The 13,116-nt window shown below is 41.7% G+C and overlaps 1 protein-coding gene across 11 annotated transcripts in view; it reads left to right on the top strand.

Annotated features, from left to right (window-relative positions):
- Positions 1-13,116, top strand: part of tns1b (tensin 1b) — a 268,646-nt gene that overhangs the window by 180,381 nt on the left and 75,149 nt on the right. For 10 of the 11 annotated variants that reach the window (XM_055870385.1, XM_055870386.1, XM_055870384.1 and 7 more), the window contains one exon: positions 8,813-8,862. In XM_055870385.1, the coding sequence (XP_055726360.1) occupies positions 8,813-8,862 (50 nt within the window). Of the gene's footprint in view, positions 1-4,374; positions 4,614-8,812; positions 8,863-13,116 lie in introns of those variants that run through there. The other variant, XM_055870389.1, reaches the window with a different exon arrangement.

The following is a 13,116-nucleotide window of genomic DNA, read 5'->3' as shown; positions in this document are numbered from 1 at the left end:
AACCTGTTTATCCACTTGTCCTTCAGACAAGGAGGTGACTGAAAATGTTGTTGTGTTGTTTGATGCAAGAAACCACTTTACAAAATACAACGTATTATTATTACCAAACCATTATTGCAGAGAATCAGACAAAGTATGCTACCCTCTGCCTACTGGCTACTTAGCTTATTCAAGCCTGTCTCAAAATACAACACTAAAGACAAAAAAAAGCTCTTTATCTGACTTGCTTTTCAAAGATGTCTAGCAATGTACAAGTTGTGTGCTCTTGTATGAAGCAATCAATCCCCAATTGTTGACTACAAATTATCTATAGCTGGGCTAATAACTCACTAACTAGCAAAGGATATGAACAAAATGCACACACATGGCTACATGTAGCTCGTGCTTTGATCTCAAAACAAGTGCATCTACTCACGACCACAGCTGTAAACAGTCCAGTTCAGAGTAAATGGCACAGATCCATTTATGAAAATGGTCTATTTTTCACTAGACAAATGAGATGATCGTGCACTACAGGAAAAGGGGCTGTAGTTGATTACCCATTCATATCGACGGGGCTGTAGTTGAGTACCCATTCATATCGACGGGGCTGTAGTTGAGTACCCATTCACATCAACGGGGCTGTAGTTGAGTACCCATTCACATCGACGGGGCTGTAGTTGAGTACCCATTCACATCGACGGGGCTGTAGTTGAGTACCCATTCACATCGACGGGGCTGTAGTTGAGTACCCATTCACATCGACGGGGCTGTAGTTGAGTACCCATTCACATCGACGGGGCTGTAGTTGAGTACCCATTCACATCGACGGGGCTGTAGTTGAGTACCCATTCACATCGACGGGGCTGTAGTTGAGTACCCATTCACATCGACGGGGCTGTAGTTGAGTACCCATTCACATCGACGGGGCTGTAGTTGAGTACCCATTCACATCGACGGGGCTGTAGTTGAGTACCCATTCACATCGACGGGGCTGTAGTTGAGTACCCATTCACATCGACGGGGCTGTAGTTGAGTACCCATTCACATCGACAGGGCTGTAGTTGAGCAAGTCGAGAGTTTCAAGTTCCTTGGTGTCCAACAAACTATCATGGTCCAAACACACAAAGAAAGTTGTGAAGAGGACACAACAACACCCTTTCCCCCCTCAGGAGACTGAACAGATCTGGGTCCTCAGATCCTCAAAAAGTTATACAGCTGCACCATCAAGAGCATCCTGACTGGTTGCATCACGGCTTGGTATGGCAACTGCTCGGCATCCGACTGTAAGGCGCTACAGAGGGTAGTGCGTACAGCCCAGTACATCACTGGGGCCAAGACTCCTGCCATCCAGGACCTATATACTAGGCAGTGTCAAAGGAAGGACCAAAAAAGTGTCAAAGACTCCAGTCACCCAAGTCACAGACTGTTCTATCTGCGACAGCACGGCAAGCGGTACCAGAGCGCCAAGTCTAGGTCCGAAAGGCTCCTTAACAGCTTCTACCCACAAGCAATAAGACTGCTGAACAATTAATCAAATGGCCACCTGGGCTATTTTTATTGACCCCCCCCCCCTTGTTTTTACACTGCTGCTACATGCGGTTTATCATCTATGCATAGTCACTTTACCCCTACCTACATGTACAAATTACCTAAACTAACCTGTACCCCGCAAATTGACTCCGTACCGGTACCCCCTGTATACATTTTATTGTGTTATTTTTTTATTTTACTTTAGTTTATTTAGTCAATATTTTCTTAACTCTGTTTTCTTGAAACTGAATTGTTGGTTAAGGGCTTGTAAATAAGCATATCATGTGATTTGATTTGATATAAGCCTACAGTCGCTCTGATTAGTTATGCCGCATCGGTCTGTGTAGAGTACAGGCTGAGTCGTGCGCAATAGAATCCTCGTCCGTTACTTTGTGCCTTCACCAGAATCTCTTGCATTGCTCGTTTTGTTTCAGTATGTTGCATTGAAAGTGGCTAATATTGCATTGATTTGATCACAATTGCCACAGTAAATGGAAACACTGATAGTGTTAACTAACAGGGAAAATTCTAGAAAGTTGAATGACCCAAGCCAAGACGCAGCCCATATTTAAGGAGGAAAATTAAGCACTATCCAGAGCTATGTGTGCGTGTGTGTGTGTGTTTGTGCATGCCTGCAGACTTGTAGGCTATTTATCTCAGCCAGGTCACCAGTGATACAAGTCAGTATTTGACGTCCATCCATGTCTGAGGACATTGGGAGTTGACATGGAAACTGACCACTAGGGGCAACATTGAGCACTATTACCTTCGGATTTGCTACGAGGATTGGGGACAGGGATGGAAGATGGGTGTAAGCATCTGCCTCTGATTACCAAGGTTGCAAGTTTGAATCCCTTATCTTTAAAAAATCCCTTCGCATTTTGACGTTTGCAACAACTTCGAAACTTGACGGTTGAGAAACATGGATGAACGTATCATTTTGATGTGAGACTTTATCTTTGTTCCATTGGGAGTCTGCAGTCAGTTATACTCGGAAATGCTTAATGTACCGTATGTACGTGAGCCATTATCTTGTGTGTGTACTTCTATGTGTGTACATACATACTGTACATTTCACAATTTCACAGGTAACAGAGTGAGTTTATCTTCTGTCTACAGTATTTCTCCCACTAATCAAACAAAGCGACACACACACACACACACACACACACACACACACACACACACACACACACACACACACACACACACACACACACACACACACACACACACACACACACACATACGCAGGCACAAACACAACACTACTGCAGAACTTCATGAATCTGAGTCACACACTTACTATTACAACTTGGAATCCTATTTGGCCATACATATGCATTTAGATTTTGCTCAAGCGCAGATGTAATCAGATAGCTATGATTCAATCATTGATGTTGGGGGCTTAAATCACTGGCATCCCGTGTTTAATTTAATGGCCTCACTGTGGGCCAAATCCCCCTGATCTACTGACTGATGCACATCCTGGGTTAGATCCCTCTGAAACAAATGAACTGTGAGGATCTGTCTGTCTGTCTGAGGAGCTGGGATGAGGAGAGATGAGGAGGCAGTCAACCTTTTGGCTCCATTTGTCTTTGTTTTGTGGACGAGTTTGGGGGAGTATGGCTGTTGGGTGAGATGGGAGGTTGTGTGTGGGGGTAAGGTTTGTGGGTATATGTATCTGTGTGTGTGTGTGTGTGTGTGTGTGTGTGTGTGTGTGTGTGTGTGTGTGTGTGTGTGTGTGTGTGTGTGTGTGTGTGTGTGTGTGTGTGTGTGTGTGTGTGTGTGTGTGTGTGTGTGTGTGTGTGTGTGTGTGTGTGCCGTATTGCTTATAGTACAATGCACAGATTCATATTGAGTCTGACTTTTCCAGCTGAGGGCATAATTGAAGTCTGTACAGATGAAAAAGAAAGTGTCTGCCAAAGCCCAAAGCATCATGGGATGTGTACTGCAACACGTAGCTCCTAGGGCCGGTCATGGGCATTAGCTCTGTGGTTACACTGACGTCTTTCAGTGTCACTAGTGTTCCTGGGACCCTCAGTCTCTCAGAGTTTATCATATGACTACATGTGCAATACCCACTTCTCTGTCCTAGTTTTGTTAGTGTTTTGTTGTTATGTTTAGTCATCTGTTTTTTTCCCCTCTTTACTTGGACATAAGCTCAATGACTAGACAAATGCTGCTGAACAATAATTGAAGAACTCTAGTGAGGTATCACAGCATGGGAGATTAGGTCAAGATAGGGGTCATCTGTGATTTCCATGTCAAGCCAAAGGGTATTGCTGTTGTTTCTGACCTCATTCAGTTGGGCCTGTGACAGTCTGGACTGCTGGTTAGTTTACCCTTATCAAGAACTATACGGATGTCCTGTCACACAAGTAAGAGGACCCTCCATGATTTACACACCACACACACACACGCGCACACACACAGCCAGGAAGGGGTTAAATAAGAGCAGGAAGCGAGTGGTGTTAATGAAGAGCAAGAAAAGAGTGGGGTTAATGAAGAGCAAGAAGAGAGTGGGTGAAGGCGGCATGTCAGCTGACAGGGGTCTAACCCTAGGGAGGGAAAGAACATGGGGGCATAGTGTTACAAAATCACAGCATGGAAGAGAGGAGAGAGGGAGGAGGGGAGGAGAGGTAGAGACCAAGAGGGGGAAGATGAAGAGATACAGAGAGAGAGGGAAGGAGGGAAGAGTGGTTTGGAGAGGGAAAGGGGGGCAAGGATGTGTGTGTGTGTGAGAAAGGGAGGGAGAGAGAGAGGGGAGGGAAGGAGGGAAAGAGGGAGAAAACAAACCCAGAGAGAAAGAGAGCAAACACTCTGTAGAGTCTGGTGGAGGCTATAGGCATGTGGTGCCCCGTTGGAACCTCTCAACCGAAATAGCGGAAACCTTTTTTCTTTTTTATTCCTCCACTGGAAGAGAAAGGGAGTTTTGTGGAGGAGGGTGGAACAGGAGAGCGAAAGAAGGACAGAGGAAGAGAAGGCGAGGGAGAGACTTTCACTCCTCTCCAGAGATGAACCGGGGAGGGTCCCTGCGAAGACGTCTGTCCTCCCTACGGGGGGCTTGGCGATGGAGTACAGGCTACCTGTTTAGGACGGTAGGAAAGAAGGAATGGAGGGAAGGGAGGAGGGAGAGGGTTGGGGTACCTGTGAAGGGGGCGAGGTAGGCTACACGAATGACCTGTTCTCTTGTCTTGTGTCTCTTTTTTGTTTTTCCTCTGAGTTTTCCCGTCTTTCCTCCTGTTCTGTTCAATCTCGGGTCGTTTGTTGTGAAACTTTTCTTTTTAGACCTACCAGCCCCCATCCTTTCCCTCTCTCCCCACCTCTTTCTTTCTGTTGGTTAATTTGTAAGGCCTGCTTGTAAAGCCAGGCTCCCAGATGGTTTTGATCAGGGTTCCATGGAGACCCCCCACTTGCTACCTCCCCAAACCCACTCTGCTCCTCGTTGTTGCTCAAGGGGTTATAGGTGTGTGTGTGTAAGGGGGGATTGGAGTATGATGAAGTGAACATTGTCTGGACATTTTATTTGGAGTTGGTTGTTGTTCTGTGATGAGGAAATTTTGGAAATAGTTAGACTTTTATTTCACTTAGGCCTGTATGTACTAGAATGTCACCAGAAAAGCCCCCCCCCCCCCCCCCCCCCCACACACACACACACACTCATAAAACTGTACAGTCATTGTTGTTGACTAATTAGGAACCAATCACTTTCCACAATTCAACGTCGAAGTCTTACAGTGTCTCTATTAGTTTTTAGTCATCAAGCTGTAGACTAGACTGTTTGTTTTGGTCCGCCTTGTTGGTTACATCTGTCCTGCCCAAGATGGTCCTTTCATTCTCTTTCTCTCTCTTTCATTTGTTTCTGTCCTCCTCTAGCGACTCTCTCTCTCCACTTGAATAGCCGTCCTGCTTTCCGACATACTGAAGCATTTAGCTTGAGAGAGAGAGAGACACAGATGTTGGGGCTACACTTTGTGTCGCTACAATCGGCCTAGCCACATGTGTACGCGGGGGACTTGTTAAAGAAAAGGGCCTTGGGAATAAGGGATAGAAGTTGTCAAAACAAATTGGCTCTGCAGGGTACTAATGAGAGAGAGAGGGTTGGAGAGAAAGAGAGTGAGAGAAGATGAGAATGGTTAGAGGTAGAGGTAGAGAGAAAGAGAGATCCAAGAACTAGTGTGGTTAGCCAGACTAGGGCTGGGCAGTATACCGTATTTTATGATATACCGGTATTAATGCAGGGACCGGTTTAGGTTTATACTTTATCTTCTATAAGGGTATTTGAGTGTTTGGTTTGTTAAATGTGATACGCTGTTTGTAACGTCCATTTTTATAGTTTACTTTGCTACTTGAGTCATCTCTCTCCGCTCTCTCTCTCTCCATGGCGCTTTCCACACAGACCTAGCCACGCCCCCTGTCACTCAAGGAATGCATTTGTTGTTCCTAGACCACGAGACTCTTGCGTTCAGTCTGCATGATCAATGCAGTACATGCAACAATGTTGATGACATCAATGCTGTTTTCACTTTGCTTCTTAATATAAATCCACGAGTGTTCTATAATGACACTATTAGTGTGTTTCTTACATCTGCAAACAGCTAGTTTATCTTTTCTTAGCAAGTTGGGCCTGAATCTTGTGAGATGCTAATTGTTAGCACTAATGCTAATAGCTAGCTAGCTAATAAATGTACTGAGTAAGCGCAAACATATTTAGCTATACAGCATGATATTACCAGTGATGGTGTAGACTTAAATCATCATGTTGTTTGTATAACAGTATCTTCTAAATCAAAGAGTAATATGCAGAGCAAGAATATGTAAGTAGCTAAGAGAGAGAAAACATTCAATGTAGCCAAAGATTTTAGGGTCCCCTAGGAAACACTTATCAACACTTTAGTTCCTACCCTGTCACAATAACTCCTCCCTGGCATTTTCATTCGTTGCCATGTCAAACAACACTATATTCAAAGTGCCCACTATTATATTCTAACTATAGAAATAGAATAGTCATTCTATTTCCATGATTCCAACAGTTCACCTGAGTGTTTTGCTCTAAATCGCAAGTCAAATTGCAATTGCAATATTTGGTTAAAAATAAGTCCTAGAAATGATGAAAATTATGATTTTTTGGTGGGGGTGAAGTTAAAACTTCTCTGGGATATGTGGGACGCTAACGTCCCACTTGGCCAAAAAGCCAGTAAAAATGCAGAGCGCCAAATTCAAATAAATTACTATAAAAATCTAACTTTCATGAAATCACACATGAAAGACACCAGATTAAAGCTACACTTGTTGTGTAGCTTTAATCTGTACACAATACATGTATGTTTTGTTCGGTAAAGTTCATATTTATATCCAAAAATCTGAGTTTAGGTGGGACGCTATAGTCTCACTTGGCCAAAAGCCAGAGAAAATGCAGAGCGCCATATTCAAATAAATTACTATAAAAATCAAACTTTCATGAAATCACACATGAAAGACACCAAATTAAAGCTACACTTGTTGTAAATCCAGCCAACATGTTCTGATTTCAAAAAGGATTTACTGCGAAAGCACACCAAACGAGTATGGTAGGTCAGTACATAGCCACAGAAAAACACAGCCATTTTCCCAGCCAAAGATAGGAGTCAGAAATAGAGATAAAATTAATCACTAGCCTTTGATGATCTTCATCAGATGACACTCATAGGACATCATGTTACACAATACATGTATGTTTTGTTCGATAATGTGCATATTTATATCCACAAATCTCAGTTTACATTGGCGCCATGTTCAGAAATGCCTCCAAAATATCCGGAGAAATTGCAGAGAGCCACATCAAATAACAGAAATAATCATCATAAACTTTGATGAAAGATACATGTTTTACATAGAATTAAAGATACACTTGTTCTTAATGCAACCGCTGTGTCAGATTTCAAAAAAACTTTACAAAAAAAGCAAACCATGCAATAATCTGAGACGGCGCTCAGATATAAACAACATTTCTCCACCATTTTGGAGTCAACAGGAATACGAAATTACATCATAAATATTCTCTTATCTTTGATGATCTTCATCAGAATGCACTCCCAGGAATCCTAGTTCCACAATAAATTGTTGTTTTGTTCAATAATGTCCATTATTTATGTCCAAGTAGCTACTTCTGTTAGCACGTATAGTACACATATCCAAACGCTCGCGCAGATCCAGGCGAACGTCAGACAAAAACTTCAAAAAGTTATATTACAGGTCGAATAAACTTGTCAAACTAAGGAGAGAATCAATCTTTAGGATGTTGTTATCATAAATATTCAATAACGTTCCAACCAGAGAATTCCTTTGTGTCTAGAGAAGTAATGGAATGCAAGTCGATATCATGTGGAATACGCGTGACCAGGAACTGGCACTCTGCCAGACCACTGACTAAAACAGCTCCCATCCGGCCCCACATCACAGTAGAAGCTTCATTCAACGTACTACAGACTCTTGACATTTAGTGGAAGGCGTAGGAAGTGCAAACAGATCCATATCCCACTGGGATTTCAATAGGTGATGAGTTGAAAATCGACCAGCCTCAGAATTCTCACTTCCTGTTTGGATTTTTTCTCAGGTTTATGCCTGACATATGAGTTCTGTTATACTCACAGACATCATTCAAACAGTTTTAGAAACTTCCGCGTGTTTTATATCCAATAGTAATAATAATATGCATATATTAGCATCTGGGAGGCAGTTCACTCTGGGCACGCTATTCATCCAAAGTGAAAATGCTGCCCCCTATCCTAGAGAAGTTAAACCATTCCGAATGGAGAAATATCCATTAAAATCACTTAGAGTATATGTGTTGCCACCCTAGGGTCACGCACTATCATAAAGAAAATGTAGAACTTTTATGATTCAAAAACATAAAATACTGTTAAATACAGTCATTACCATCCAATCTTTTTTAAATACAGTGATATGATATTTTGGCCATATCGCTAAACCCTCAGCCAGACTGAAGAAATGGATGATGATTGATAACATTAGTGTGTATTCCTCACTTTTATTGTGTGGTTATTTCCATTTCGGGAAATAACCATTTGTTGTATATTATAATAACTGCCCATGGATCTGCCCCAAAACATGTGTTCACACACCAAAATAATGTGTGCAAAAGAAATGCTTTTGGTGATTTATGAGTTCAAGGGTATTTTGGGTGCTTGGTCAACCAGCTTAACTGTATGTTGGGTTTGATACCTAACTCTTAAGTCTGCCTATTAAGAATGTTCGCTATAATGACCCATGGCTTCTATGTCTGCTTTTGTTTCAGGGTTCAACAAAGTCCACAAAGAGTATGGAGTCTCGACGCAGATCATCAAGGTAAGACCCTTTTATCACATGGTGTTCTGCAAGGTTCTCCTCTCTCTTCTCCTGTCCTCTCCTCTCCCTCCCTCCGAGCCAACCCCAACAAGGAAACCAAGTCCCCACACAGGGACTTCGAAACGGTTTAAATCCTGTCTTTCACCAATATGAAGAACCATGAAAAGGGGGATGCAATGAAAATATGAAAGTAGACTCACTCTTCAGGGATCTTTCCGTGCAGTTCGTTTTACAGTTCACTCCTTCCTTCTCATTGAATCGCTCCCACGCACAGTATAGATGTCGGATCTTAATTTGATCACTCTTTTGTTTTGGAGAATTTTCCTGATGAATCAGGAAATTCAAGTGAGCCTTGTGATTGGCTAAACATGTACAGTTATTTTTCTCTCCATTCGGGAGCATTCGATTCATTGGGATGAGGGCTCGCTATCTTAAAAGAATGTTCTCTCTTGCTCGCAATAGGCCTAGGTCCTATTACTGCAACAATCAAATGAACAAAAATGTATCTGACATTCAGCCATATACATCGACAACTATCACTTTATATAGCTTAACAACACAAGATAGTTATTGGTCTAAACTAGACTATGACATACAAGTGTCTAGTGTATCCTAAGGTTACGAATGAACTGTCAAAATTCAGTTCAATTGTGGCCTGGGGTGGTTTAGAAATTAGGGCCACTGCCTTCAGCGCGCACATATACTGTAGGCCTAGCGTGTTTGTGTGGGTTCAATTCTGGCCCGAGTACTTCTGGCACAAATAATGCATTGTCCAAATTGACTCGATGTAGTTAGACATTTTAAATATGGACAGGCAAGGGTCATTTCTTATTTTTCTTGATAAGAAATTAGCATACCAGACACTTTTAGATAACATAAATAGTAAACAAATAAAATAACAGTACGCCAATATTAGTTTCCATTCATACAGTGTCACAGTAGATTGCCGTGGTAAACAAGGAAATACTTCATTGCTATTGTACAGAATGCATGTAAAATAGACAAATCGCCCTTAGTCTGTTCAAAAAGGACTACATTGTTCTGTTGATAATACCAACAAGAGGACGAACATATGTTGAAAGACTTTGGTTTCGAGCAGGACTAAGGCAGAGAGGAAGAGGCAAAGCGAGATGGGTCATTCTTGCCAAATAAGCCCAAACCGTTTCTATGGGCTTAATATGCAGACCTAAGCTTGTCGCCTGCCTTCCTGCCTTTGGGATGATTCATATTGTTAGGGCGGAGACATGAGCATCTCGTCATTGTATACTGATGTCTTACTTTTATTTTTATATTTTTTTATTTTCTCCCCTTTTCCCCCCAATTTTCGTGGTATCCAATCGCTAGTAATTACTATCTTGTCTCATCGCTAACTGATGTCTTACTAAGGTAACACTGACATCACCTTTTAGGGAGTAGTACAGGTAACCAATAAGGGTTGCAATTGAGATCAGCTGTGCGGGTGAATCCAGTGCATATTGATGGTTTAACGAGACATCAGTTGGTGATAATCTAGTACCATCGATGGTTGTAATTGGCCCATTGTTAATGAATTATATTCCTATAGGCTATATTTTGTAGGCTACCCATTAGCCTATCAATAGTCACATAATGAAAGGTGTGAAACTCAATAATCTACTGTTTGTGTTTCCCTGACTAAATTGATGAGCTGATTTGGGCCATCAGTTGATTGACATATATATACCTACTGTAGAACGATATCATTTCAAGTACAGTGCATTTGTAGAGTATTCAGACCCCTTCCCTTTTTCCAAATTGTTTTACGTTACAGCCTTATTCTAAAATGGATGAAATCAAAAAAAAATCATCAATCTACACACAATACCCCATAATGACAAAGTGAAACAGGTTTTTAGACATTTTTGCAAATGCATTAAAAATAAAACTTGATTGCAGTCCACCTGTGGTAAATTCAATTGATTGGACATGATTTGGAAAGGCACACACCTGTCTATATAAGGTCCCACAGTTGACAGTGCATGTCAAAGCAAAAACCAAGCCATGAGGTCGAAGGAATTGTCCACAGAGCTCCGAGACAGGATTGTGTCGAGGCAAAGACCTTAAATTGAAGAAGATTGGAACCACCAAGACTCTTCCTAGAGCTGGCCACCGATCAATCGAGGGAGAGGGCCTTGGTCAGGCAGGTGACCAAGAAACTGATGGTCACTCTGACAGCGCTCTAGAGTTCCTCTGTGAAGATTACAGAACCTTCCAGAAGGACAATTATCTCTGTAGCACTCCAACAATCAGGCCTTTATAGTAGAGGGGCCAGTTGGAAGCTACTCCTCAGTCAAAGGCACATGACGGCCTGCTTGGAGTTTGCCAAAAGGCACCTAAAGGACTCTCAGACCATGAGAAACAAGATTCTCTGGTCAGATAAAACCAAGATTGAACTCTTTAGCCTGAATGCCAAGCGTCACGTCTGGCGGAAGCCTGGCACCATCCCTACAGTGAAGCATGGTGGTGGCAGCATCATGCTGGGGGAGAGTTTTTTCAGCGGCAGGGACTGGGAGAGTATTCGAGATCGAAAGAAAGATGAAGATCCTTGATGAAGTACAGAGAGATCCTTGATGAAAACCTGCTCCAGAGTGCTCAGGACAGAGATCGTTTGGGAAGTTAAAAACAGGAGATTCAACTTTTTCTGTCAGATTCTACCTAGTCATTTGATATTCGCTTGTCCTCAAAACACAATTTCAACAGCAGACTGATATCTTAGAAATACTTATCTTACTCCAGAAATATATATTACAAAGGCAGAAGGTAGTTAAAGTGTGACTTACCTCTGATCGAGTCTGGCTTAGAACCCAAGGAAAAAAATCTGAGGACAAAAATTAAGACAAAAATATGTGCCTCATTTCAAGAGCCATGGCGGAGATAACACTGTGTTTGACGGACAACGTTGAGAGCCAATGGATTGGAAGAGTTTTGATGACAAGATATTTTGAATACATTTTATTGGTCAAGGGGTTGTGAAACATTCATACAGTACAGACGTAAAGGGAGACCAAGAATATTGGTTAATGAAAATAAATATATATCACAACATTTGGTTAGGAGGATTTAATCCGACAGCAACAATATAATAATATTAATCTAAGTAAATAAAGTGACATATTTGGTAAGTTGTAACGAAGTAAAAAGTAAGTTACTTCCTTTGGAAATTACTTCAGTAAGAGTACAAGTACAGTGCACAGACAGTAACTACAAAAGTACTACTTCCTCAAAAATGTTTAAGGGTATTAGTAGACTGGATTTGAACCCATGCCCACTCTGGCATATGTGCTCAGTTGTCAGCAGCTGTATCCTACTGGACAAACAGGCACCATTAATTTATTTAGCCTCTTGCTTGCCTTGAACATAGAATAAAACAATTCATGTAAAAAAAAAAAAAAAAAAATCCTAATTAAAAATACGTCTACCCCCTACAAATATTGTCAATTTATTATAATCCACATAAGAATTCACACGAGATAAGTTGTAGCATGCACGTAGCCTACATAGGCTACTTGAACTGACGCCCAGTGGATCTGCAATCTAAATTATTGTATAGCCTACAAACACCGCTTCCACCTGCCCCCTGGCGTCGATTCTAAATACTAAATCAACATTAAAATCCTCCTGCAGCAGGACTTTTTTCCTCCTGTGACGAAATGGGTCATATTAAGGTCCGACATCTGTAGGATAGCAGGTCCTGTCCCATGTTTTACTGACAGGGCCTATACGTTTTTCACATTAACCGCACCAAGGATGTCGACCAAGGCTTGCGTCCATTTTATTAGACCCTATTGGTCTGTCTCTGTAGCAGCTATCAATGTGCAGAGCTTATTTTGGATACAGGACTCTTTTGTTTCCTTGCCAAAAAAAGCATTAACATCATAGGGTGAAGCCGTAAGGTAATATAGCACTGCTGTGTACTTTTTTGAGATTTCCGAGACCATTTGTTAGACATTTTTACGGAGCTCCAAATATGAGGCAATGCATTGTGAGAGAGGCATGCAGCAAACAGAAGTTGATATTATCCATTTGTGTCAAGGGAACAACTCCTAGCTAACCAGCAAGCCCTGAAAATAGCCTAGCCATGCTGTTGTGCAGACATATAGCTAGCCTACTCTTATGTGTAAGATTCTTCCTGGCATAACATATGTTGTCAGTTTTGTGCTTTACTAGCATATACTACAAGACAAAGATACAACTGAAGTGATGTTTTTAATAATGATGCAGCTGTATAAAACATTG

Source organism: Salvelinus fontinalis, chromosome 19 (genome assembly GCF_029448725.1).
Source record: "Salvelinus fontinalis isolate EN_2023a chromosome 19, ASM2944872v1, whole genome shotgun sequence".
Lineage (NCBI taxonomy): Eukaryota > Metazoa > Chordata > Actinopteri > Salmoniformes > Salmonidae > Salvelinus > Salvelinus fontinalis.
This window is presented reverse-complemented; position numbering and strand designations above follow the sequence as displayed.